The 27,497-nt window shown below is 47.8% G+C and overlaps 2 protein-coding genes across 4 annotated transcripts in view; one reads left to right on the top strand and one right to left on the bottom strand.

The window, feature by feature from the left end:
• The window catches only part of LOC307231065 (low-density lipoprotein receptor-related protein 1-like), a 107,362-nt gene that overhangs the window by 21,337 nt on the left and 58,528 nt on the right, over positions 1 to 27,497 (bottom strand). For all 3 annotated transcript variants that reach the window (XM_080001614.1, XM_080001612.1, XM_080001613.1), the window contains 33 exons: positions 25,508 to 25,697; positions 25,122 to 25,265; positions 23,916 to 24,152; positions 23,421 to 23,601; positions 21,503 to 21,725; positions 20,546 to 20,735; positions 20,155 to 20,280; positions 19,554 to 19,691; positions 18,907 to 19,032; positions 18,364 to 18,480; positions 18,139 to 18,219; positions 17,051 to 17,218; positions 15,587 to 15,769; positions 15,289 to 15,486; positions 14,954 to 15,199; positions 13,878 to 14,075; positions 13,405 to 13,609; positions 13,113 to 13,277; positions 12,305 to 12,549; positions 11,446 to 11,577; positions 9,816 to 10,043; positions 8,878 to 9,052; positions 7,239 to 7,333; positions 6,966 to 7,115; positions 6,728 to 6,868; positions 6,371 to 6,496; positions 6,127 to 6,258; positions 5,896 to 6,030; positions 5,410 to 5,539; positions 5,103 to 5,229; positions 4,397 to 4,548; positions 4,143 to 4,267; positions 2,657 to 3,028 (listed from right to left, as the gene is read on the bottom strand). In XM_080001614.1, the coding sequence (XP_079857740.1) occupies positions 2,657 to 3,028; positions 4,143 to 4,267; positions 4,397 to 4,548; positions 5,103 to 5,229; positions 5,410 to 5,539; positions 5,896 to 6,030; positions 6,127 to 6,258; positions 6,371 to 6,496; positions 6,728 to 6,868; positions 6,966 to 7,115; positions 7,239 to 7,333; positions 8,878 to 9,052; positions 9,816 to 10,043; positions 11,446 to 11,577; positions 12,305 to 12,549; positions 13,113 to 13,277; positions 13,405 to 13,609; positions 13,878 to 14,075; positions 14,954 to 15,199; positions 15,289 to 15,486; positions 15,587 to 15,769; positions 17,051 to 17,218; positions 18,139 to 18,219; positions 18,364 to 18,480; positions 18,907 to 19,032; positions 19,554 to 19,691; positions 20,155 to 20,280; positions 20,546 to 20,735; positions 21,503 to 21,725; positions 23,421 to 23,601; positions 23,916 to 24,152; positions 25,122 to 25,265; positions 25,508 to 25,697 (5,581 nt within the window). The remainder of the gene's footprint in view (positions 1 to 2,656; positions 3,029 to 4,142; positions 4,268 to 4,396; positions 4,549 to 5,102; positions 5,230 to 5,409; positions 5,540 to 5,895; positions 6,031 to 6,126; positions 6,259 to 6,370; positions 6,497 to 6,727; positions 6,869 to 6,965; positions 7,116 to 7,238; positions 7,334 to 8,877; positions 9,053 to 9,815; positions 10,044 to 11,445; positions 11,578 to 12,304; positions 12,550 to 13,112; positions 13,278 to 13,404; positions 13,610 to 13,877; positions 14,076 to 14,953; positions 15,200 to 15,288; positions 15,487 to 15,586; positions 15,770 to 17,050; positions 17,219 to 18,138; positions 18,220 to 18,363; positions 18,481 to 18,906; positions 19,033 to 19,553; positions 19,692 to 20,154; positions 20,281 to 20,545; positions 20,736 to 21,502; positions 21,726 to 23,420; positions 23,602 to 23,915; positions 24,153 to 25,121; positions 25,266 to 25,507; positions 25,698 to 27,497) is intronic.
• Positions 792 to 1,775, top strand: LOC307230169 (galanin receptor type 2-like; the record flags this gene model as incomplete). Its single annotated transcript, XM_080000406.1, has 1 exon — positions 792 to 1,775. The coding sequence occupies one exon, from the start codon at positions 792 to 794 to the stop codon at positions 1,773 to 1,775; it is 984 nt and encodes a 327-aa protein (XP_079856532.1).

Here is a 27,497-nt window from a genome sequence, read left to right as displayed (position 1 = left end):
TTCTCCTGCTCTGCTGTTATCAGTCCAGAGTTCACCTGCTATTTACTAGGATTCACCTTCTGCTACAGTCACACTGGCCTCTCGCCTCCGTTTCTCTTGGGCTCTGGGTGATTTCCTGCCTTTCTCTCAAGAGACGCCGCCACGGGAGCCTGGCGGCAGGCTGCCGAACGCTGCCCTGATTGAGACGTCACGCGGAGGGGCCGTCCACTCTGAACCCACAGGGAATCGCGCAATCCACAGTGTTTAGATTTCCATGTTCAGACACTGCCGGGGAGGACAGACGCCGAGAGTGAGAATCCACAGGAGTTATGGAGATCCAGGAGGCTTGACTCTTCCTAATTCAGCTGAAGGATCGGATGGAGTTCTACTGTACACCAACCCCTCCCCGGCCACTAAGACTGAGGCGAAGCTGATTACCATGACTGAACTGGTTTGATTTACCAAAACGGAAAACAATAAGGATGTTTTGTGTGGGTTTGGGATTTAAAGGCTTTGTTCTTTCCAAGAATTCGGATACAGACACAAGTGGAAATCATATTCAAAGTGGATTTAATCACCGTTTGGAGCTGATATGTCTTTGTTATATCACTGCTAATGATCCACGGTGTCAGTGATCATTCCCTCACCGTGTGCTATCACCACAGTTTTATGATCGGTTAGAGAATATTGAGCCAGTGTCAACTACAGTAAGCACTGTAACATATATCATCTAACACCACTGCATTTAAACCGTGGCCATAAGACCGGGGGGAGGGTGGTATCCCTCAGAGGAGAATACCATTCAGAGGAGAATGTTGGGGAACTCCTCTGGTGAACTGGGAAACAGCAGCGACCCTGGACAGTGGAATGTGGAGCAGGTCCTTGTTCCAATACTGGATGCGTTAGTCCTGGTGCTGGGCCTTGGGGGCCACTCGCTGGTGATGCTGATCCTGTGCAAGAGGCGGAGTACACGAGCGAGACACGGAGCACAGAGGCCTACCCAGGGCTCCGTGACGGGCACGGGGACGGACGTCCTCCTGCTGGCCCTCAGTGCCGCAGACCTGCTTTTACTTTCAATGCTGCCCTTCCACACGGCCGCCATAGCCTTACAACACTGGCCGTTTGGAGACTTCCTTTGCCGGCTGGTGAGTTTCTTGGGCGCGGCCTGCTCCTCTGCTAGTGCGTTCACTCTGGCCACCCTGGCCGTGTCTCGCTATCTGACTGTGGTGAAACCTACAAGGGCCTACTGCTGGCTCTCTCCTCGCAGAGTGGCCGTGGCTGCCGTCCTCCTCTGGGTCCCTGCCTGCAGCTTGGCTGCTCCACAGCTCGCTTTTCGCTCGGTGGGAAGCCCACTGCGAACTCCCGACGGACTGGCCTGCTTTGCCTTCCTGTCACACCGAGAGCAGATGGCCTACGGCTTGTCTTACTTCCTGCTGGCCTTTTTGCTGCCGTTGGCCACAATTGCGGTGGCGTATAGCAGCATCTACATGTTTCTCTGGCGGAGTCGGCGGGGTGGCAGAGCCCCTCAGGTAGAGCGCTACCAGACCAAAGTAACCCAGACATCAGCCATGCTGGTTCTGGCCTTCACCCTGTGCTGGCTGCCCTCCTACGGCCTGACAATAGCCCTGATGGCGGGCCGCAGCTCCGGGGCCACTGGTTCCTCACCGAGATATGGCGCCTTCACTGTTTTAGCTCGTTTCATGGCTACCTCCTCTACTGTGGTCAACCCAATCCTCTATGTTCTCATGTCCAGTAAGTTCAGACAAGACGTACTGGGCTTGTTAGGTAAGAAATAGCAACAGACGGAAGGGGCTGTCTCCATGACTACTGCCTGACAGCTATTGGACAACAGTACTATATTATAACAGACACTATGAAGATGTTTGTCATGACAACCTGGTGGAACATTGGGATGGGCGCTGCCAGTAAATAATGCTGCAACACAGCACAGGGAACAGGGAAGTTGCAGGTTCTCAACAGAGATAATTATAGCATGTGCCTCCCACTGTGCTAAACAGAAAATAACACAACATTTACTGTTTCTGGTAAAATTGACTTTGAAAGCCGGCAGCAACCACAGCAGTCATTATTTGGCACTTTCACCCGTTAACAAAACCTTTTGAATGATCAACCTGGTAACTTGTATTAGACTATGATGATCATATTATACTCTTCTTTAATAAACTGACTTATAGAAAAAGTACTTTGGTCATTGCATGTGTATTTTCTCCTGGAGAGACGAACAAAATGTGTCCAATCCCTCCCCGAGTCGGCCACTTTTGAAATGAATTGAATAAAAGGTTCCGCCTTTCTTCTTTCATCCTTAAAAAGATTAGCTGGCTTTGACCGCAACGGGAGGATTTCCAGGTTTTGTTTATTCACAAAATGCTTCAATGTAGTTTCCTAATTAAAGATCTCCCAGCTGATCCGATCGGGCGGTGCTATGTATAAACGTACGTACGACTGAGGATCCTTTGTTCTTGGCAAGAGGGAGGAGGGATCCAAAGAGACGCTCGGCAAACGAGAAGAGCCAATACCAAACGCATAGAGTCATCCACACAGAAAGGGTTGTGTAAGGCACCAGATATCAAAACAAGGAGCGAGAGCGTGAGGAGGCTGGAACAGACCAGATGTTAACAGAACAGCTTTTCCCATATGAGGGACAATAATCACTCACTCTCTACCACGGTCTTGCGGCCTGACCCGTCGTCGTTGATCTGCTGGATGTTGCCGAAGTGGATGTCGCTGAAGAAGACGCGGTTGGCCCCCTTGCCGCCGCCCCCCCGGTAGTCGAACGTGAGCGCGATGACGTTCTTCATGTGCTCCGGGTCCTCGAAGGGCTTTATCGGCGCGTTGAGGTTGTTCTCGTCCGACAGGTGGACGCTCTTCAGGATGGTCCGCTCCGAGTAGAGCAGGTAGCCGTCGTAGTCACGGCAACTGCGCCCGTCCTCCGCCAGCATGCCATGGGCGCAGGCGCACGTCCGCTGTGCGTTCCCGCGGTAAAGGCAGAGCTGCTGACACCCGCCGTTGTCCTTGCACACGTTCGTCCCTGTCGAGGAACACGCAACACACAGATGATGTGAAAATACCATTCACACCTTGTTTATCACAGTCAACCCACACGTGATAAGGCGTGGATCTGTAGAACAGCGATTCCCCTACTGTGGTCGTTAGTGGCCAGGCCACACATTTAAAGGGGAGCTTTGCCATTCTTCAGCCCAGGCCTCATTTAAATGTTGGTTTCCATCATTTATAACTGTTTATAGCGCAAGCTGTCTGAAAGCTTGTTACTGCTCTGCAGTAAAAGCCTCTCACTGCACTTAAATGCAGTCCAACAGGGCAAGGGTTTAGGCCTTATAAAACACGTCAAATCTCCTTTTAGAAAATGGGAAACTCACAATATCAACAGTCTTTCTATGCAAAAGCTTTTTTAACTGTGCATTTGATCTGGTTTATCAGCTTTTATTCACTCTTTTGCACTTTTCGCAAATCAGCTCTTTTAAGCTTCATCCGCGCCAACGCAAGACTCTAGAACCAGGAAGTTGCGCCGTGTCCTACAGGCAACCTACTGTAGCCAAGGTTACAGTTTGGATGTAGTGTGGCAATTTGTCAACAGGCCATTTAACATGTTTTTTAAGGCTTAAACACCCCCCCCCCCCACCGACTCATCTGCTTCAAACACAGTGAGTTGCAGCATTGCATATTAACTACAATAAAAATATTGTAGCCCAGAACTACAGCTTTTCAGGAAAAACAATCTGAAGCTCCGTGATTGTTTGTATTCCATCCGTTCATTATTGATCCAGGCAAAAGGGTTTCCACGGTGGCGACAGTGGGGATGGCACGCGCTGTGTGGTATTTTGATGTTCGGTGACTAGAAAGTGACACGGTGACCAAAACAAACAGCGTTTCAAATTCGGTATTAGCCGTCGCTGAAGATTGCATTACATTCCATTGTGGGACGGGTCAACAAATAACACTTTTTAAATACCCCAGTGACACTGGCTCATGGTGGCTGGAAAGGTACTCTTGGTGTGTTTAAAAGTTCTTATTTTTTTAGCTTTTTCCCCCTATTATTTGTGCCATTTTCTGTAGGTATTCTGGTCATATTCAGTAGGTTTTACAACAGTTAAACCTGTTTCTAAACTGACGACGGCGCTCACCTTGCTGCCTGGCTCTGTTAAAGACCTTGATGTCTTTGAGTTGCACACCAATCCCGGTCCGCAGAGACACCGAGTCCGTGGCGTTGTCTTTATTCCCCCTCTTGATGGAGCCGTTCGCGTGAGTCCTGGTCGATTGGCACACAAACACAGAGCTTTGGAAAAGGTGACGACTCAAGATAGAGAGGCGGTGAGGATGAGGAGTTTTGAGAGCTGGAGAACGAGAGGAAGACGAGAGGGGGAAGTGCTGCGCCGACCTGTCGCTCCAGTAGATGTAGCTCTCGAACACGGACACGGAGAACATGTCCATGTTGTTGTTGGCCAGCACCACCTCCCTGTTCTCCCCCGTCTCCAGGTTGATGCGCTCGATCTTGTCTGTTCTAGCGTCGCACCAGTACAGCAGACCCTCCTACGTGCACACGCATAACAAAGGACAAGAACTTCCTCACTGTAATTAAGTACATTTTTTTAAGAATAAGTACTTTTATACCACTACATATCAAAGCAAATATCATACTCTAATTATATTTTACTGCAATACATTTACTATAATACATTTCTATGTGTTACTTTAGTTAATACATGTCAAAGCAAGCCGGAAAAAAAATCTGGATTTACATCCATATTTGTATATATTTGAAAATGTCAAATATATGATATGACACCAACGATACTATTTTTTGTAAATTGTAATCAGGAATTGCACGAGGACTCACCTGCAGAAAAAAGGTACAGTAGAACTTAATGTAGTAGTATAGGCTCTGTTATCTCAGGAAAGTTTAAGTACATTTAACTTATACATATATATTTTAAGGACATATAATTCTACTAAAGTAGTAATGTCAATGTGGTACTTTCACTTTACCAGAGTCATTTTGTGTCAGGATATTTTGGACTTTTACTTAAGTAAAAGCTCTGTGGACTTGTTCTACCTTCTGCATTTTTAATGTCATGATTTAATACCTGGTAGTCAATGGAGATGCCGTTGGGCCAGCTGATACTGACGTTGACCAGGACAACCCTGGTCGAGCCGTCCAGTCGAGAGCGTTCGATACGGGGATACTGACCCCACTCCGTCCAGAATAGATACCTGTGGACACACACACACACACACACACACACACACACACACACACACACACACACACACACACACACACACACACACACACACACACACACACACACACACACACACACACACACTCTCTGAGAGCTAGGAAAACAGCTGGAACAACAGCAACTGATAACAGGAGGCCAAGTGGTTTACCCTTTCTCTGGGTGGACGGTGATGGCGCGGGGCTTGTCCAGGCCCTGGGAGATGACCACATAGCGGAAGGAACCGTTCAGCCTGGCCACCTCGATCACGTCAAAGCCCTGGTCCGTCCAATAGATGTTTCCTACGGATGAAGTAGAAAAATTTAAACCCTGGTATATGTGTATAAATATATACTAAAAGTCTTGATAATATATATATATTATATACAATCTGCTGGTATTACACATAAAATGAATTCCGGATCAACAAATAGTTAATATTTTAAATAGAAGTCTCTGTTTAGGAGCTATATTCTACAATGGGCCCATTGTCTCATATCCATATCTTTTACTCTGACTCCTCCCTGTGCTGCTGAGAAACAAAGTGGCCCAGAGCAGAGTGGGTTTGACACAAACCGTCTTATAGATTTATTATCAGTATTGTAATGTAGAGCACTCTTCCTTGTTGTAAGACTGTGTGTGTGTGTAGGTCTCTCACCCGCTATCCAGTCGACGGCGATGCCCTCCACTCGGCCGATTCCGTTTGTCACTACGTCCTCTCTCCAGGTCTGGTCCCTCTTGGCTCGGCTGATGGTGCTGAGGCCCATGTCCACCCAGTAGATTGTGTCATTGTCTGGAAGGAGAGAGGGACATGTTGGAGTCTCTCTCTCTCTCTCTCAATCTACATGGGAGAGACATCGCAAATCCTGCGAGAATTCTAAACCTTTACCAGCATGGAAGTCTATTCCCACGGCCAGGGATGTGCCCGAGACTGGCACCAGGGCGTCGGACTTGTCCAAGGGGTCCAAGGGAATGCCCCTTATGCCCTCATGCACCGAGTACAGCAGGAAAGAGCCGACACCTAAACCAAAAGTACCTTTTAAAATATCACCTAAACCAAAAGCACCTCTCTAAATATGTACATTTCAACCGTTTCAAACAAATCGACTAGATCTATGAAAGTGAACTTTTACCCTCGCAGGACTGCTGCCCCCTGCGCAGGCTGTATCCTGCCGTGCACATGCAGGCGCGGGTGGTGGGGGAGGTGGGGAGGCACAGCTGGGAACAGTCACCGTTGTTATTGCTGCACAGATTGGTGCCTGGAAACAAAAAAAAGCACCACAACAAATAAGGAAAAAAAAAAACACCAAATGAAATCGGAGTTAAGGACATGTAATTAGTTGTGCACAAGCTTAAATAAACAGAAAACAATAAGGGTGAAAATGTCAAAATCTGTTAGAGAATTTGCATGTCGCTATCCCACTTTTTCCAGCGGTCTGACCAAAGGGAATGCCAAACAGATGCAGGGAGACGTGATTAATGTGCTTTACCTTTCTGCACCGTTTCGTTGTAGATCTTCATGTGCATCATGGGGGACGTGCTGTTCCTCATGACTTTCCAGTTCCCTCCATCCTTCTTGTCACAGGTTCCGATCTGATCCGTGCCCTGGTCCGCCCACCACAGCTTGTCTCCTGCAGGGGACACCGCGCGGCGATTAAGGAAATTCAAGCATTGGCGACACCGACATGTCAACATTTCCTCTCCCTATAATACCACTTGGAGGCCTACCCATGATGGCCAGCGCTGTGGCTTTGGCCAGTTTGCCCTTGACCGCCTCCAGCACCTCAAGTCCGGAGCCGTCCAGCTTACAGCGGTTAATGCTGCTGTTCCCGGAGCTGATCCAGTACAACTGCTCTGTGTCAAAGTCGATGGAGAGGCCTGAGGAGGAAGAAGAAGATTAGATTGGACTAAAAAAAAAAATAAATGGCTGACTCATTCTGCCACCGGGGTGCGCTGTCCTAGCTGCTGGTTTGACCGTCTGACCGAGTCGGTCCCACTGACCTGCAGGTCCTTTCTGGTTGTTGAAGAGGACGGTGCGGTTGCTGCCATCAGTGTTGGCCATGCTGATGTTGTCCCCATCTGTCCAGTAGAGTTTCCTAAAAGCAGAATAATCATAGTTTACCCTTTAGCTGGTGTGGAATAAAATGACTGAATAACCTATACATAGCCCTTAAAATAGTTTGTTTCTAAATCATACATTGTGGAGGTCAGAAGACCAACCACCGTTCAACAGCCCTGCCAGATGGATTTCAATAATTGATCAGACTTCTGAGGTTTCTAAACCAAAATGCTGTATAAAGCTCAATGTGACCTCGGCCAGACAAGTTCTTAAAATAATTCCAATGACGTTACTTGAGCTGAAGCTAAAAACATATCGGTCAACAATAGATCATAAAAACGTATCAGCTTTTTTTTGTAGAATATGCAGCAGCTGAAGCTGGTTCAAGTGTATCAACACATATTTTCACTTGCAGACAGACATTTTGTGTCACAGTACTACAACCACTATTTTTACTTCTTCCAGGAGCAGTCCTTCCCCCACTATACAGATACACAGACACACTCAGACACACACACACACACACAATAAAGTTTGATTGCTAAAGCATGTGTGTCACTTTGTTTAGACTGTGCTCAGGAGGTATTCCTCTCCCTCCCCGACCGTCTCGCTCGCTCTCAGCAACAACCGCTTCCACCGCAGCCGCTCTTTGTTCATGTACGTTTAAATTAAGTTTCTACAAACAGCTTGAACTTCCACTGTCTCACTTCTAAAATCCTTCACTCCACCCCACCCTGGCCTGGTCTCTGTCCCCACCCACTCCCAAGCCCTTTCTCTTCTTAAGAATGTGTGCGATTTTGCATTTGTTTGTGTGTGTGTGCATGCATGTGTGTACATGTGTGTGTACATGTACGTGTGTGTGTGCGTGTGTGTGTGTGTGTGCGCGTGTGTGTATGTGTGCCAGTAAGAAAGCGGAGACAGCCCCAGAATATGGATCCAGCATCTGCTTCTCATTTTCCCCCCATGCCAACAACACTCAGATCGGAAACATTCCTGCACTTAAGTGGGCTAAGCCCTTGAAGAACAGGAAGGAGAATCCAGGAGGACAAGAAGCTAAAGAGACATTTCAGAGGAAAATATCTCCTTTGTGTCCGCCTCAAACATAACTGCACGTGCTCAACAACAGAAAATACATCAACAACAAAACACAGATGCTTTGTTTCTCGGGGGAAGAAAAAGTTCCATTAGGGAGCTGTAGAGGTGCGGACTTAAGGAGAAAGGGTATAGAGAAAATAATAATAAAAAAATATATAATAATGATAATTATGATAATAACAATAATAAATTCAGAATTATTAAGTCTTCCACCCCTAACACAACTCCAAGCAATTCTCACGTAATTATCAGATAAATAGTAAAAAGAGGAGGAAGAGTTTAATTATCACTGAATAATGGCCTTACATGTCTTCCAAAATAAAGGCAGAGAGATAAGAGCAACTGGGAGAAGGAAATGTAAACACAAAGAGAGAAGTTGTAGCTATTTCCGGCATTACGGGTGTTAGAGGTCAGCCACTATCAAAGATATTGTGTGTGTGTGTGTGTGTGTGTGCGTGCGAGCGAGCGAGAGTTTGCAAAACACACCCCAGTATGGGGTGCAGCACCAGGCAGTGTGGTTTGTCCAGGCCCTGGATGACGGCGTTCTTGAATGAGCCGTCCAGTCGGGCCACGTTGATCTGCTTCTTGTTGGCGTCGTAGCTGGTCCAGAACAGGTTCCTGGACACCCAGTCCACCGCCAGGCCGTGGGCGTTGGGGAGGTCTGGACGGGGGGCGGGGGAGAGAACACGAAGGAATGTGTGCAAACTATTCACCTGGTCATTGAATAAAGGTTGAACTTTGTTCTCTGGCTCATTTCCTCATTGTGTCATTGTGAATACACTTCTTGACTATTCTGACGACACCGTTTCTTTCTTCATTTACAGCATTACGCCTACTTTATATAAAGACATTTGATATATATTCTAGAAATGGACTAATAAATACCGATATTATATCTTGGTGCAACACCCGGCTTAAATAGGGTGTCGGTATTGGAACATTTGCTTTGCTGACTTGGCAGGAAGAAACCTTCCCAGAAGCACAAATATCTATATTTCTGACACCTCTATAAGGGTTAGGGTGCATTTCTCAGTTTGTTGAAACGATGTTCTCAATGGGCAATGAAGTTATTTTTACTTTCATTCAATTTAGCTCTGCTGTTTTGACGAATACAGTCAAGATGTCGTTTCCCACATCAGCTACTTTATCTCATTCTATGAGGCTTTGTCAAACCTCGTCACCGTGTGAGAGACGCGCAGTGTGCCCCCCCCCCCCCCCCCCACCAGCCTCATCCTGAGCATCCTTGACCTCTCAGGGAGAAAAATGGACTAAAGGTCAGTGCTCAGGCACTGAGCACTGACCTTTGAGCACTGACTTTTGGCACTGACGTTTGGACCAAGAGTCCAAACGTTAAGGATTCACAATGGGTACGGGGAGTTAAAAAGTGATATCAGCGACATATATATCAGATATTGTGCCCGTACCGGCGGACACCACCGTCTCCACCCCCGTCCCGTTGATGAAGGCCCTCTTGATGGTCTGCGTGCGCACGTCGGACCAGTAGATGCGGTGCTCCACGGCGTCGTAGTCCACCACCGTGACATTGTCGATGTCCGGCACAGTGAAGGAGATGATGTAGTTGTAGTAGGGGTTGTCGATGTCCACGCCACGGATCTCGATCTGCCGGGCGTACAGCAGGAACTGGCGGGACTCTGTAGGGGAGCAGGAGGACCGGAGGTGAACGTGGAGCGTCCCCTGAGTTCCTCAAAAGCAGGGGTCTCAAACTCACATGACCTGGGGGCCAGCGGCCAGGTTGTCTTCCTCAAGGGGGGCCGCGTTGAACTTCAACTTTTTTTAAATTTTAATTTTTTCCTCTCCCGGACATTAGTGAATGGCCTCTTAATCCTGTTAGAAATAGCCCTCTCATGATCTATTTAATTCTGTTTTATTTATTATTTTATTATCATATATTTGTTTTGAAAACATTAAGTACATTTGTGTGGATTAATTAAGCATTGTGATTTGATCAAATTATTTGCAGGTCAGATTTATCGATATGTTATCAGCACGTAGCGGGCCACATTAAATTGTCTGGCAGGCTGGATGTGGCCGCTGGGCCTGTAGTTTGCCACTTTTCAGCATCTGAAGTGCATTACAAAGTATTATATTTTGTTTATTTTGCAATAATAATAATAATAATAATAATACTATTACATCTCCTAAAATATTACATTGTGGGTATTTTGGATATTCTGTATAGTGGTTGCATAACTTCTATACAAAGCAAATCACTGTCATATCGATATTACAGCTTCCAAATTGATTCAGAAAATAGAAAAGATATGATTGAATTGTATGGCAGTGTGGAGGTCTTTAACCCAGCCCTACTAATCGCTGCATCTTGGATGGGACGCTCGCAGTCCGCTTAGTGCTCCTGCCACTCGGGTAAACACCTAATCCAATTGCATCTAAAACTCCCAATGATTGTGTTTGGATGGCTGGCTCAATAGGAGAGCCATGACTGTGTAAGCGAATTCAATCAACTCTGATGGATTACACTGGCATCGCTTTCAGCAGCCTTATCATCACTGCGTGGAGATAGACAGGCTGGGGGGGACAGAGAGAGAAAGAGAGAGAGAGAGAAAGAGAGGCCGAAGAGAGAGGAAGTGTAATGACACAGCCGGCCTGTATCGGCTGCAGCAGACCGGCTGCTGAATGGGGAGCTGGGGCTACAGCCTGCGTCAGGCAGAATGGGGCTCTTCAATCCATTTCTCCTCCAGATAATGGAAAGTGCTGCTCTGAATACTAAACTCATACACTGACTGGAGCGGATTTACCTTCTTTTTACCCAAATGAAAAAAAAAGAAACAATATAGAGCAATTGGGGGAAAAAAATCAAATTGTATTTTTCCCCCAATAGGTCTGTATTAGACACTCTATGTTACCGTTTGTTGTGTGGGGGGAAAAAGAAGAGTCTAGCTTGTATAATCCACTCTTTCATCTCCTCTTTTTCCTTTTCCGTATCTTCCGTGAGGATAGGGAGTACGCCGTGCCAGATGACGACGGTTTTCCTATGTCGTGCACAGAGCAACACGATGTGTTTTCCATACTGACCGTAGCAGGTGTGTCTGTTGGCTCCCAGCTTCATGAGGTGAGGACAGGCACAGGAGAAGGTCTGGTTGTAGTTTATGAGACACAGGTGAGAGCACGGCCCCAGACCATTGTTATCCGCACACGGGTTGGGAGCTGGACGGGAAGCGAGCGGTTGAGAGCGGGCGAGAGAGAAGGGCGTACAGAGAGAGAGAGAGAGAGAGTCACAATCTGGGAACCTCTAATGATCATTACCCATTCTTAAGACTTAACACTCTCATTATAAGCAAGGTCGACGAGAGAGTGTTTTTCAACCGATGTTAAAAAAAAAGAAAAAAGAAAAAAGGGGGGTCTCTCAAAATTGTTCAAATTCCACTTTCAAAAATTAGCTCATGTGTTGCAAGATCAAAAATGCAAGATTGTACTAATTCATCAATTCCAGTCAGGATACCAGCTCTGTGTTCATCAGAACAAGCTCAAGTTTCACCGCTGAAAGTGAGAACTATTAGTAGACCATAATAAGCAGTTATACATTTGTGACGAGTGGCAATAAAAGGCTATAGAGGCAGTTGCCCCTATGATGGTGTTTATATTATGTGAGGGTCGGGATTTCGCCTCGGGCACCAAAGGAGCCAGGACTACTACTGTATGTCAATGTGATTTCAGTGGTTATCAAGATGATGGTGTGCCGCGGGATTATTTCCTTGTCAAAAGTGTGGGAAAATACTGGGCTAAAGGAATAACTTCACACCAATACCTGCTCTATATTGGATGTTCATCCAACATACTGGAGGGGAAAATCCGGAAAAAAAAAGTGCGTGTGTGTGTGTGTGTGTGTGTGTGTGTGTGTGTGTGTGTGTGTGTGATCGTCCATGTGTCTCACCCTGTGGCTGCCTGGAGGGATGGTAGACCTGCAGGTCAAAAGGCTGCGTATTGGTTCTCTGGACCACGGTGACATTATTGCCGGTCCACTTGTTGGCCTTGGCCAGCGTGTTGGTCCTCCAGTCGGTCCAGTAAACCTCTCCCCCGTACATGGTGACGGCAAAGGGGTGGGACAGATACTCGTGTCCCCTCAGCACCTCGATCAGCCCAGAGCCGTCATATTTGGCAGAGTAAATGGCGTCGGACCTGTGTGTGTGGAACCAAAACGTTATAATTCGGCATTAACGTTGGGAAAAGTTAAAAGTCCCATGAATTGGAAACTGCGTTTTCATTCTTGTTGTCTATTTTATCTGCACAATATTTACATCTATTTAACACCATATTCTAAAGAACAACTGAGGAGCCAAGAAATGTCACGTTCCAACAATGTACAATGCTGTTCGGACGAGATCCTAAATATTTTGTGAAAATGTTGTCTATGTTTTAAATAGATTTTATTTCCTCTTCCTTGGCAAAACATTAAAAAAACATTTTTTTTAGATGAAATGCCGGTCAAAATTGTCCAACAAATTGGAGCTGGACGAGAGAAGAGTGATCTCCTACATCCAAATTCAAACAAGGATTTTGATGTCTGTGTTCTGCACTATGCACTGCCGTTATTGTTTTTTTTTTGTTAAATCAAACTCACAAAACAACGCAGGACCATTGCGTTTCCTTCAGAGATAAGTTGAATCTCTGGTGTTCGCGGACCTGAAAATGACATTTAATTGTCTCTTTAAAGGTGTCCAAAGAGTGCTAGTGCGTCTGACCTGGCGTCTATCCAGAGGATGCGGCGCTCCAGGTAGTCCACTGTCAGTCCATTTGGCCAGCCTCCACTGCCCGTTTCCTTATGGATGGTCTTCCTGCCCTCTCCGCTCATGGATGCAGCCTCGATTCTCGGCAAGCTGGCGTCCCAGTCCGTCCAGAAGAGGATCCTGCAGCACGACGTTGGAGAATTAATAAAACGGAACACTTATAACCAAAACATCAAGTTTTAAAACGCGATCGGCTGTGCTCTGTAGACATCCTGGACAAGCTTCCAAGTGTAGTTGCAGCTTTTACCCGTCGCGGGGGTCCAAGGCTATGGCCCTGGGGTGCTCCACCTCCCCGGCGAGCAGAGTGGTCCTCATGGTGCCGTCCAGCTTGGCCACCTCTATCTGGTCCAGGTTGCTCTCCACCCAGTAGATGTTCCCAGCTATCCAGTCTACTGCCAGGCCCTCGGGGGTGGCCAGTCCGTACTGGATGACCACGTCAAAGCTGGTCAGCGCTGATGATGGGAGAAGACAGAAATATGTGCTGAAATATTTAAAATCAATGCAGGGACAACACTTTAAAAACGAATTCATAATTTTGGTTTTGCGAAAGGCCTTAAAAGAACATGAGTTGATTCATGATGGGTAGACATTTAAAGTCAGTCAGACTATCTTCCAGGCCACCTTGCTTTTAGCACTTCACTCGAAATGTAGCACACAGGTGTCATAAATGAGGAGCAACGACTTTCGCGTCCAAAGGAAAGACTCGGACCCGCCACTCACCTCCGTTCTCAGACAGTATGCCGCGGTAGATCTTGTCCTCGACCACGTCCGTCCAATAGAGGGCGCTCTGGCTGAGGTGGAAGTCCAGGGCGATTGTGTTCCGGAGGCCCGGCACCAACACGCTGAACTCGCCCTTGTTCAGGTCGATGCGCCGGATCTCGTGGCGATTCGAGAAGATGATGAAGGGTTTGAAAGGATCTGCAGGAAGAAGACACAGGTTACATTTCATCCCCCCCCCCGATCGATTCAGACGTCGTTTCACCGCCGTCTCGCCCGGCGGAACGAAACGTCTGCGATTCAAACCACGTTCCGTTGCGGTGTGTCACAACGAAAGCTGCCCGGGGAAAGCCGGTCTGTGTTGGGGCGAGGTTTAATCATTGGCAATTAAACCTCTGTAAATAAGACATCAAACTTCCTGTCAGGCCAGCAGGCAGCCTGACAGGAAGTTGAATGACAGGAACTTGTCACTGGGAGTTTGTTCTCTGAAGACTTGTGAGAGCGACTGCACAGTAGGAGCAAGCTGGCTCATTTTCGGGTAAAACGCAGAACAAAAACAGCTACGTATTCAGTCAGCTAAACAGTCCACATACTCCAGGCTCCTTCTTGTCTAACTGCCACTTAGGCGTACAACGAACGCACCAAGGAGCCTTGTGTGAAAAAATAGAGAAATAAATAAATAAACACAGCCCGCCCCTTGCTCTCCAGCTCGGCTCCCATTGTCCAGAGAATTATCGTTTTGTTTTTTTTTAAACCACAGCGCTTCCTGCCCGGGCGGCCTATCCTCCGCTCCATCTCAAACCCCAACCGCAACACTTCTAGACTGTGGCGTCTTCACCCAATTCCCCATCCCTCGCACGGCCCCAAAAACTCAAGACAGCGACCTCTCTTTCTCACTCCCTCTCTTTCTCACTCCCTCTCTCTGCTCACCACACATTCATCATCCCATCAGGATCTGTCACTCCCCCGGACGGCTGAACTCTGGTAGTTTCCCTGAGCCAACACTCAACCCCACAACTTATACTTTCTCCATATCACCGCCTGCCGCCCCCTTCCTTCCATCTCTACACTACACTCACCGGTGCTCTTGCAGTTTTCCATGTCGGGCTCCAGCTCCCAGCCGTCGTAGCAGGAGCACTTCACACTAAACTTGTCCTGCTCGCAGCGCTGGCTGCACTTCAGGTGTTTGGCGCAGAAGCTCTGGATCTGGCAGGTCTTGTTGTCCGAGCCCAGCTCCATGCCCAGGGGGCAGGAGCAGATCACGCCCTCGCCGGGGGCCACCGTGCAGTTATGGCTGCAGTCGCCGTTGTCCAACGAGCACAGGTCTAAAGAGGGAGGAAGAGGAGAGATCAGAGATGGCGTCGAGGAGCTCCACGAGAGGAGGACGTGTGGCGGTAACTTAGCGCCCCCCTACCGCACAGCTTCTCATCGGAGCCGTCGGGGCAGTCGTCGGTGCCGTCGCAGAGCTTCTCGGCGGGGAGGCAGATGGTGGAGTCGTTGGCACACACGTGGTGGGAGAGCTTGCACACCAGCGCCTCGCAGTTCTCCTCGTCCGAGTTGTCCTCGCAGTCGCTGTCGCCGTCGCACACCCAGGCCTTGCTGATGCAGCGCGCTGAGCGTGGGGGGGGGGGGGGGGGACGGCACGTTAAATACTCGCTGGCCTCCCGCACGAGCTTCCCTTCCCTTCCATGCAAAGCGTCTCAACCCCTCACCGGAATCCTTGCACCCGAACTTGACGGCCGGGTCGCACATGTGCGTGACGCCCTCGCAGTTCTTCTCGTCGCTCAGGTCCATGCAGTCGGTGTCGCCGTCGCAGCGCCAGCGCAGGGGGATGCACAGGCCGTCCATGCGACACTGGAACTCATCGGTGTGGCAGCCTCCGGGGGGGCGCGTGGCTGGGGGTGCGACAGAGTGCGGAAGATTTGATCGAATGCAGCGGTCAGAAGAGGGGGGGGGGGGGTTGGGGCACCGAATCTGGGGCAAGGCTAATTTCCTGAATCTCCGCCCGAATCCCCCTGAAATTATCTCATCTCAAATGATCCAAAGGGAATTATATTTCTTCAACTGAGGCTCATAGTGTGACACAAAACACACAGCCTCGATCAAATCATTAACGCAATAATTCAGTACGTTTTAATCAATGCAAAAAAGAAAACAATGTCCACATTCATCCATTTGCACAATTTAGCATATTTTTAACGTCATCCAATATAAATTGCTTAAATATACACGTTGTCTATGATATCAGCAATAAGGACATTATCTATCACGGCGCTTTCCACAAACTAGATGCAAAGCGAATTATCCAATCAGCGCCTTTTGAACACGGGAAGTAAATAGAGCAAGCCATAGAGCAAATAATAGAAAGCTAGCAAGTGAGCAAACTGAATACTCGCAAATGTGGACTTGAATGCCAAATTTCAAGAAAGTAGGACAATTCTGTGTAATAGTGTAAAAAAAATAAAATAATGATAACTTTTAAGAGAATGTCTTCTGTGGGAAGAGTGCCTGGGCTGCTTGCACCTTTTAGAACCAGAGAATCCCATCAAGGAAGCAGTGTGTGGCACAGCGGGAGTCAAACCCCCACGCGGGCCCAATAGTCTGCACGCTACGGGGCTGCAGGAAGGACATTTTACTTTCTGATTGTGGCTTACAGGTGGTTGGAAATAGATTTCCATTTCATTTCAGTTTTGTCAAAGTCAAACTCTGAAAGTTCGCACGTCGGGACCGAAACCGGACCATTCAAAGTCCAGAGACGGGAGGCATTTCCACGGCGCCAACAGATGAGACCAAGTCGAGTTAATTACATCAACTAGATATTTTACTTCCAACAATATTTCTTTGATGAGATCATAAATAAAACACAATATCCTTGAGTTATGTTTGTATCCACAATTGACATTTTTTTAATAGCTGGCTGACCGCTGGTATGTACACGTTCAGTGTTTACTGTATGCATGACAAATAAATGCATGCCAACGCAAATGAATTAATCACTGGAAATTTAAATGAAAGAATAAACACATCTGAGATAATTGCGTGGGTCCATCAAGAAGTGCATTTAAGTGCAATTCAATTCGATGAGTTAATGTCCCTGCTACTCGAAGCAGAAGAAAAGGCAGCTCAGCTAGAAAGCGATTTGCAGCAAAAGCTCCTGACCGCCGGCCGGGCCTCACCCTGGTTGGTGCAGTTGGCGTGGGTCTCGTCGCTGTAGTCTCCGCAGTCGTTGTCCCCGTCGCAGGTCCAGTAGTCGGGGATGCAGCGGCCGCTGTTGCACTTGAACTGAGCGCTGGAGCAGGAGTGGCTGCAACCCGCCTCGTCGCTGTTGTCCCCGCAGTCGTTATCTGAAACACCGACACGGTCAAACGCACATCGTCCCACGCAGCGCGAGGGCCGCCGCCACCACCGTCGTCGGGACGTCGGAGAAGGTGAGGCGGCAACGTTGAATGGCAGTCAAAACAGACAGTCAAGTAAAAAAATGACAGAAACTGCATAGATCACACCATGCACCATGAGGGAGTGTGAACCAGCGGTGGTACATTTAGCTTGGCGTAGAGCGTCCCAAACAACACCGCAATCTCATTTTACAGCTTTTAGCGGCCCGTTTGACAGCATGTAATGCGCACCTAAACTGAAGTCAGCCTGAGTCATATCATCCAAAAAAAACGATAACACAACCTCACTTACATGTACAAAAGTGGTTTGTAGGATGCAGACAATCATTAGAAGAACCATTAGAACTCCAGTGTGACCTGAACTACCTCGTCGTTGCTCCCTGTTCTAGAAACATGTGAGTGAAACCCATTTGCTCAACTCTCTATTATGTTAAAACTAAGCCCTTTCCTTTCCAGCAGAAGGCCTCTTAGATGCTACAACAGGGTGAAATGATGAGCAAGGCAGTGGCACTGGTCTCTCGGAGCCATGATCTATTAGTAAAGAAGCAGCCTGAACTGCCCCCCGCCCCCCTCCCGGCAGTGAGCTTGCGTCATGGCTACGGTGCATGTTGATCTATGCACTAACCAGTAGGGCTTGGACAATTCAACTCATCAGAGCCGTCCCCACAATCCTTTTCTGCAAGACAAGCGACCAACGGAAGACGGCGGAGCGGGCGAAATGATGGGGCGCAACATGGAACAACACAACCAACAAAACAACATGGATGAACAAACATGAAAGTCACATGAACCAGGCAGCCGCTAAAGCACGGAGACGTGCCGGGAAAAAGCTGCGGGTGTGGCGGGGACGGACGGGGACTGACACCTACCGTTGTCGCAACGCCAGTTGATGTTGATGCAGCGGCCGTTGTTGCAGGTGAATTGGGTGAGAGGGAAACAGGTGGGGTAGGCTGTGGGACGGCACACGAGACAGGGGAAGGTGTCAGAACTTAAAAAAAAAAAAAAAAAAAGAGAGAGAAAGAGAGAGCGTGTCGGTTGCGGTCTGGATTGTGCCGGGGGGGGTGAAATGCGACTGCGAAAGGGGGGGAACCGACCGCAGGACGCAGGTTCGTCCGAGCGGTCGCCGCAGTCGTCGTCCAGGTCACACGTCCAGGAGATGGGGATGCAGCGGCCACTGGCGCAGGAGTACTGGTTGGGAGGACACGTGCGAGCTGGAAGCCAGCGACGGAGACGTCAGCACCGGAGGAAGGTACAGGAGCCACCGTTCAAGACCAATCATTTAAGATAAATAATATTTTTTATTAAATAAAAATAATAAATACATTTTTATTATAACTATTTGATATTATAATTTTTGGATATCATTTTTTATTGTTATTTAATAATATGTTATCAGTTATGTAATGTATATTTGCAAAATGTTTGATATTTACAAAAAAGGATATTAAATCAAACATTTTGCAATTATACATTACATTACTTTAACTTTTTATATTTGCTATAATTTATTTCCTCAAATTTTGAATGAATAAATTATAGCAAATATAAAAAGTTAAAGTTAAGCTAATTTATAGAAATTTTGAGTATATGTATGCGCGTGCGTGTGTGTGTGTGTGCGTGTGTGTGCGTGCGTGTACCTGAGCAGGTCGTGTTGGATTCGTCCTCGTCATTTCCACAGTCGTTGTCCCCGTCGCAGAGCCAGCGCAGGGGGATGCAGCGGTTGTTTTGGCACTTGAACCTGTCGGTGGGGCACGTGTGCTGGTCTGTGGGCGGAGCGGGGGAGAAGCGGGGGCGGGGCAAGAAGCCAAAGAAGGTTAAAAATAGGATGGAGACGTGAGGAGAAGTGGAATTCGGCGGCGAAAGGTGGAGGAGGGAGATGTTAGTGGAAGGCAGGGGGGGGGGGGCAATATTCCAGCTCTTTTGAGAAACGGTTTGTTTAGTCTGGAATGGGAAGGTGTGTTGGACCGCACGCACACGCACACACACACACACACACACACACACACACACGCACACACCTTTTCCAGATCCACAGACGTTACTACGCATACTCACATGCCCACAACAAAACGGTGACATAAACACACTCACTGGCGTCTGTTCTTTCTCAATTATTTCTCCTCAGACTGTCATATTGAAATTGCCGGCCATCTGCCTCAAGCAGTGGTCAACCGTTTTAATTCCAGTGGGCACGATGAGACGTGTGTTCGTTATTGCGCTTGACGTGTGTGTGTGTGTGTGTGTGTGCGTGTGTGTGTGTGCACGTGTGAATGTGGTGACTCACAGCACAGCTCGGGAGCCTCGTCGCTGTTGTCCAGGCAGTCGTTGTCTCCGTCGCACTTCCAGCGCTCCTGGATGCAGCGGTTGTTCTTGCAGGCAAACTCCCCAGGCTGGCACTGAGGAGGGATGTAGGACGGGTTGGCTGGAGAGAGAGAGAGCGAGAGCGAGAGCGAGAGAGAGAGAGAGAGAGAGAGAGAGAGAGAGAGAGAGAGAGAGAGAGAGAGAGGTGGAGAGGGAACACGGAGAGAACGTGCGGGAAGACGTAGGGAGAAGAGAAAATGTTTGAGTGACTCATTTTTCCCCCCGAAAAAACAAGAAAAGGGAAACAGTCGAGCAAAAGTTAAGTAGTTGCACAATCGAAAGTCATCAGTCATCACGGAACACCATAGTCACAAAAATAATTGAACTATTGTTTTTCTGTATTAGACAGATTTCTTTCTGTGAAATATTTTTGTAATGCAAGTTGGTAACTGATGTATAAAATGTCAAAATGTCAATATATAACTGTACCATGGGCCATCTCAATGATATTGGAGTGAATTGATATTAAATCGGATCGTGACCCCTTGCCCAATAACCAGCCACACCCCCTGGCATTGGCTCACCTTTGCAGCTGGTGTTGTCGGCCGGGTCCAGTATCTGGTCTTCCGCACAGGCACACTGCCGCCCTCCCGGAATCGCCAAGCACAGGCTGCTGCAGCCGCCGTTGTACACACGGCACGCATTAGAGCCTGCACCGAAAACAAAAAAAACCTTATATAGGAGTTCACGGTTGACGGGAAAAATGTTGTAAGATGGATGGATGGCTGGATGGAGGGATGGATGGATGGTTGGGTGGGTGGGTGGATGGAAGGACGGACAGATGGCGGGATGGGTGGATGGATGGATGGATGGATGGAGGGATGGATGGTTGGGTGGATGGAGGGATGGACAGATGAAGGGATGGGTGGATGGATGGATGGATGGATGAATGGAGGCACGCTCGGGGCCCGTCACCTTGCTGCTGCTGAGCGTCGTACATGCGGATCTCGAAGATGGGCGGTCTCTCATTGCGCAGCAGAGTGGCCGTGCTGGTGGTGGTGTCCAGCTTGTAGATGCTTCCGCTGCGGTATTCGTTCCAGAACAGAAAATGTTTGTAGTGGCACAGGCCAAACGCGTGGCTCAACTCGTTGCCCTCGTACACCGTCTGGTGAGGGGGGAAAAAAAAAAAAAAAGAGAAAGGGCCCGTTGGGGCAGATATTTCAGGGACCACAATGCTCTCTTCATTCAGAAAGTACAGACTAACCTTTGTAGGCTTATACCCCATGCTGCTGGATAATGACAATATTTAGATGCAAGGTTACTGGAGCTGCAGGTTGTATCTGAGTTATGACATTCCTTAAAGTGGTAATCCATGAGATCGCCTGTGTTGGGTGCAATTGTGGATTACATTTGCCAGAATTCCATCAGACACTGCAATCGTTTTTTCCCCCCAACATCGGGACCGTCTTATCTCGAAAGTATACTTTCTTCTGATCAATCAAGCTTTTTTTCTGGTCAAGAAGACCCCGACACAATTAATGGAGACAGCATATGGAACACATGTATAAAACAAATAGATTGAATGACTATTTCTTAAGGAAAACTACTAAATATGGACGGTTCAAGAATTTCTATTTTTATATATATATATTTTTTTAATAATCAAATTATTATACCGTTTAGATAAATGAAGCACCTACTTGCTGATATCCTACCTTATACAACACCTGTACAATTTTAAAAAGTCATTACATTTGTCTCCTCTGCTCCGCCAACACTGACCATATGTCGCTCCGCAATTTTGATACAACTCATTTCCCACCAGCAAAACCCCAGTCGTACTAATCCCCTGGTTGTGATCCCTCTAAACCGCCCTCTCTCCCCCCCCGAGGGAGCCCACACAGCGGTCCTCCCGGCGGCAGCAGGACTGACCTTGCGCTCCGAGGTGTTGAGGTAGACCATCTCGATGCGGTCGTAGTAGGCATCCACCCAGTAGAGCAGGCCCTGGGGGATGTCCAGACTCAGGCCGTTGGGCCACAGCACCGTCTTGCTGGTGAGGAACACCTGACGGTTGGAGCCGTCCATCCACGCCCGCTCGATCTTGCCCCGCTTGCTCTCCTTGGGGTCCTCCTCCCAGTCCGTCCAGTACATCCACCTGCAGAGCACAATGCGGGGGCCCGAGGTCAATGTGGAGGATGGTAATGAAGTCCACACACACACACACACACACAGCTTATACACTGCTAAATCAAACCAAATATGTGCACTAGGGCTGGGTATTGGATATATCATATACAATATTGGTTTCCGATACAAACCAGTATTGATGACATGGCTCATGATACAATTCTCTATAAATACTATATAATTTTAATTCTATGTAATCTTTATCGTGTCCCCAGAAAAATGATTAATTGTTCACATTCACAATTATTTCATTTACAAGACGTTAGCACTATTACAGAGTGAACGATAATCACTGTTCTGATAATAGATTCACTGTTATCTTCCTTACCATAACATGGATAGGTATGGGAGTTTAGACTGAATCATATCTAACAATTAAAATCTTCTCAGACTGGGGTTGCCCGGAGAAACCATGTTATAAAACGGGGTCCGTGGCCTGATGCGTATCAAATTGAGGGTCGTGGATGTGAAAAAGGTGGACAATCACTGCCTCAGAGCACTGATCTGTATTAGGCAAAGGTAATCATTTTCCACATTACTATGCAAAGCGATCTATACAATCTCCGGAATGTGACTTGGAGGGTTTAAGCCCCCCTCCCTCCTCTCCCTTCACCCTTCTGGCCTTGCAATCTCACACTGTGCTGGAGTGATTGCAGGCGCCCGCTGACGTGCCTTTCTTCTGGGATGCTTGTGACCTGGGCATCGTTTCTATTTCTGTACTGGACCCAATATAGATTGTAGATACTCCACATCGATATCACAAAATACAGAGTCATATACAACTGAGCAAAATCATCTGCCAGACTTAAAGAAAGATGATGAGGATACATTTACTATTGCTGCACAGACCTTTAGTCTTATTTTCCCCTCACTGACGCTGATACGATTATTAAGCACCAAGTTATTGAAGCTTTGCATTGAATGACATACTCATACGATACTCAGTCCTAGTGACACACATCACCTTGTCACTAGACTGTGTGTGTGTGTGTGTGTGCGTGTGTGTGCGTGCCTGCGTGCGTGTGTGTTTTGTCTCAGTGAAAGGCCAAGGAGGTCGCATCAATAAACCTCACGAAGAGAGTTAAAACCCAGTGCAGCGACTCTCAACCTTTTTCACAACCAGGAACCTCAGTTTGATAAACGCGAGGCTACTGACCTGATCTGATCAGGGTTTTATCTCTGAGATCTGAGGAGATTTTTAATGTTGGATGTGATTCGGTCCAAACTTCATTAGTGTCTATACTGTAGTTATTCAGTAGTTGTAGTTAAAGCAGTCATTACTGCACATTTGCTAACGGTAAATGACACAATGAAGATGAACTATGAATCATTTTTTTCTGTGGACCCCCTGGAACCTCAAGAAGGATCCCTGGGTGTCCGCGGGCCCCCCCGTTGAGAAATACTGACTCACAGTAAGAATTTAATGGGAAGACAAAGTGTATGTCATCGTATATCTCAAAATACACAATAACAGGAAATAAGACACATTAGAGCTTCACTTTCAAATCAATCGTGTTCATTACAAAGTCATTCCAAATCTGAGGACCAGACTCCTTCCATTAACTCCTATTCAACACTTTCTTTCTTGGTATTCATCGCGGTTCTTACGCTAAGACCACTGCTACTCCCTAGGACCCATCGGGCGCACACCCCGTCTGCTCACCCGTGGAGGGGGTCCACCACGATGGCGCGGGGGTGCGTCATCTTCCCTTCGATGAGGGTCTTGCGGGTCTGGGAGGCCTTCTCCAGCCGGGCCACGCTGATGGTCTTCTTGGGGCCGTCGTCCGTCCAGTACAGGTTGTCCGCCATCCAGTCCACAGCGATGCCTTCCACCGTGTGGACTCCTGGGAAAAACACACACACACACACACACACACACACACACACACGCTGTTTTGTGTGTAGCGTACTACTCTGAAACCCCCTTCCTGTTGTCTTGTCAAGATTTTGTTGTAAGTTTCACACTGGACTTGTGGCACTTGGATGACAAATTGTCGCGCTCTCATACCTTCTTTTGCATCTATTAACCCATTTTAACGGTTAAAATGGTTAGCCACATGGGAAACGCATGTCGCATGTTTTTTCGCAACTACTGAACTAAAATGCTTAAAATCCACATTACTTTCCTTCACGACGGTAGCTGCTGCTTCCTGCCTACCTTCTTTCAGAATGGTGTCTCTCTCTGTGCCATCGATCTTCTGGCGGCCGATCAGGAAGCTGGTGGCGTCTGCAAAGTAGATAAACTCGCTCTCTGCGTGGAAGTCCAGCGCCCTGGGGTTGAGCAGGTTCTCGATGGGGATCATGTACTCATCCGGGACCTTGGCGTTCATGTCCATGCCCCTGATGACCCCCGGACGACCTTTTCCATACACCAGGAAGAGCTCGTGCTCCGGCTCTGGGAGGCAGGAGAAATGCGGCGGCCCGGCGACTGAATGTGAAGCACTGCAGCATTCAAACTCACACACAGCTCATCAAATTCACAGCCACACATTACTATCCAAGAAAAATGAACCAAAAAAAAAAACAAAAAAAAACAAAAAAAAACAAAAACACCTCTTAAGTTCGTATTGATTTCTGGAGCCGTGCATTGCCACGAGCGGAACAAATAAAAGCTGGAATGAAATGAAATGAGATCAAATTAAATTTAACAAGGAAATTCTGTGTGCGAACAGCAATAGCACTTATTGACAGTTAAATGATTTCAATTACGGTTTGAGGTGGGGAGAGCTGAACGCCTTGTTATCGGATAGAGAGGAGATTGCCTTTGATGCAATCCATTTATATGTGTGTCATTTTGAAGGAAATATTACCTCCATGAGGCAAATCAATATTCGGCTATTACAGTGCGAGGGAATAAACTCAGCGAGCTGAATCGGTCCGAGTAGGTGCGGAGCTGAAGGTCTAGACTTTAATGGAAGTTTTTTGGCGGTGCTCAGCTATTCTGCTGATGGGGGGGGGGGGGGGGGGGGCAGCGTCTCTGATCCAACCTTGGCTGTCCTTGGCTCTGGGTCAATATACTGTAGCTGAATCAATCTGGCATGCCACTCTCATAAGTTGCATTCATGTGTTGATTCCAGTCAATATCAGGTGAGGGCAGAAGAGTTTCAGCAGATGCCCTCAGTGATACCCTTGGCAAGGCTGGGATGACGATTTGGACATTTTAAAAATTCTATTCAATATGTACTATGGGTGCTAAATCGGTAATTTGATTAAAAATATTTGTGCCGTTGATTCAAACAGATTCAAGAGAAGAGACGACACCGGTACGTTAAAATAAAGACAAAAATTAAAAGCATGACTATCCGGTTAAATCACAGTTAGGGGTAACGTTTGTGGTAATGTTTGTGATACGTATCACACTCACTCTTGCAGGATTTGCCATCGCTGCCCAGGCTGAATCCAGAGCGGCAGCGGCAGGTGCGAGTCTTGTGGCTGTTCCCCAGGAGGCAGATGTCCGAGCAGCCCCCGGCCTTCCCAAACTGGTCCGGCTCGCAGGCATGGCTGCGCACTGGACACAAAGAAGAAGAAGAAGAAAAAGAAGAAGAAAGTATGAGAGTCATCGTACGCCAGACAAACCAGGAGAGGCGGCAGCTGTGTATGAACTACGGATGCCATTTTTTTTTGATGAAACCATCCCATGACCGTCACCGAGTTTCAAAAGCAGAGTGCCTAAGCAGCAACTCAATCAGTTCCGGTGACCAAACCAGCTTCCGAAACGCGTGGCCATACCCGCGCGCCAGTGTAACCTACCTGGGGGCTGACGTCTCTGATGGTACACATGCAGCGCCCCGCCCTTGTCCACCCGCGTCACCACCTGGTAGTCGGTGTTGTTGAAGCGGTTGACCCTGATCACGCTGGTCTTGGGCTGCATGTTGGCGTTGTCCGAGTTGGTGGCGTACAAATAGTTCTCGAACACCGTCAGCTCGTACAGGTGCTCGATCTGAGGGAGACGGACACAAGATGGAGGGGAGGATGAAGAGATGATTGGAGAGGGGAAGGAATATGTTGGGGCGGGGGGGGGGGGGGGGGAGGGGGGGGGGGATGCTCCCCCTATTCCAGTTAGAAATGCTTTAGTGTGCACAAGGATTTCAAGCATGACCCACACATAAATTATTTCATGATGGTGGAGCTCGACGATAGTGACTGCCCCGGGCAACCACATTTGGGCCACTCTCAACCATCTCGTGCGGTGTGGTTGCCTCGCTGTTAACCAGTATGGTATACCTCAATCAATCAATTGATCAATATATCGATTCATCTCTAATTATCACTCATTTATAAAATGGTTAAAATTTGGCTACCATTTTGTCGGCCTTGGCAACCAAAACCTGAATGTTAATGTCAGGCTCTGGATGATAAGCACTGATTTGGTTGTGGCTAACACAATGCCACAAGAATACCACAGTCCCTCATGGAGGGTCACATTGGTCATCAGATACCGTTCAAGAAATAGATGTGTGCAAGGGAGGGTACTTACAATCACAGATGACATTTTAAACAGATCTTACGATGTTTCATTGCCACTAAACCTGAGCAGTAAGTAGAGAGGTATACATTCTTAAAATTAGCTTTGATAACATCAACAAGTATTGAAGACAAGTTTTGAAATCCCTATAAAACGCCATTAAGAGAAACCAGAAAGGCTGCCAAGGCATGGCTAGTTCTTTGAGAAACCGCATACTTTGGTGCCGTAGCTGCGAGGGAAGGGGACTGGACGACAGAACAAAGCAGGAATAAAATCCTGACAGAGTACGCAGCAGAGCAGGCCGGTCAGTAGAAAGGTGGAGTCTACGGGGCAGGCTGAGTCCAGGAAGTAATGATCTGCTACAAAGATTTGTGGCGCCCCTTACAGCCAGACTCCGAGGGGCATTAAAAATGTCAGACTCTGCCCCCGCCACCACCCACGGCAAATCCCAACCGCCCCCGTCGACACGAGATGCACCGCTACACCAGCGCCGAGAGAAAGAAATGAGAGTGGCGTAAACTCGTTCTACTGAGAGAACACAAGAGACCAAAACAAAAACACAAGCTTGACGCAAGTTGGGCTATATTCAACCATCAATAATAGCTCTCAGACATATCCCTCATTTAGACACTCATCACAACATCTAGAATAAAAGCACCTGCAGTTTTTGCACGCACGCACGCACGCACACGCACACACACACACACACACACACACACACAAGGGGGATCTGAGAGTCCAGTCATGGCCTCCAGGCCCAGTGAGTAAATGAAGGCCATTACTTAAAGAAGAAGAAGAAACAGTCTTTAATTGTCACACGACACTCCACAACACATGCTTACACACACACACATGCACATGCTTGATGGTGGCCGGTGAAATGGCTCCTCTGCTTTTGACCCATCCTGGCTTGTCCTTCCTCCGGGGGCACAGCCAGGAGCAGTGGGCAGCATACGTGGACGCGCCCGGGGACCAGGTGATAAGTGTCCATCGCTGGTTAGACGATGATGGGTGCATGTTTTTGGTGGGGGTCCTTACTGACGTGAGGTGGAGGAAACCCCATGTGAACACGGGGAGAACATGCAAACTCCACACAGAAAGGCTCCTGTTTTTGGAAGATAACCCGCCGGAGCACGGTGCCAACAGCGCCCCAGGCGGGAATCGAACCCAGGACCTTCTTGCTGTGAGGCAGCAGTGCAATGCACTGCGCCACCGTGCCGTGCCACACTTCTCTGAAGACGTTGGTAAACTCCATGCTAACAGGTTTAAAAGCCA

This window comes from Zeus faber, assembly GCF_960531495.2.
Source record: "Zeus faber genome assembly, chromosome: 5".
Lineage (NCBI taxonomy): Eukaryota > Metazoa > Chordata > Actinopteri > Zeiformes > Zeidae > Zeus > Zeus faber.
This window is presented reverse-complemented; position numbering and strand designations above follow the sequence as displayed.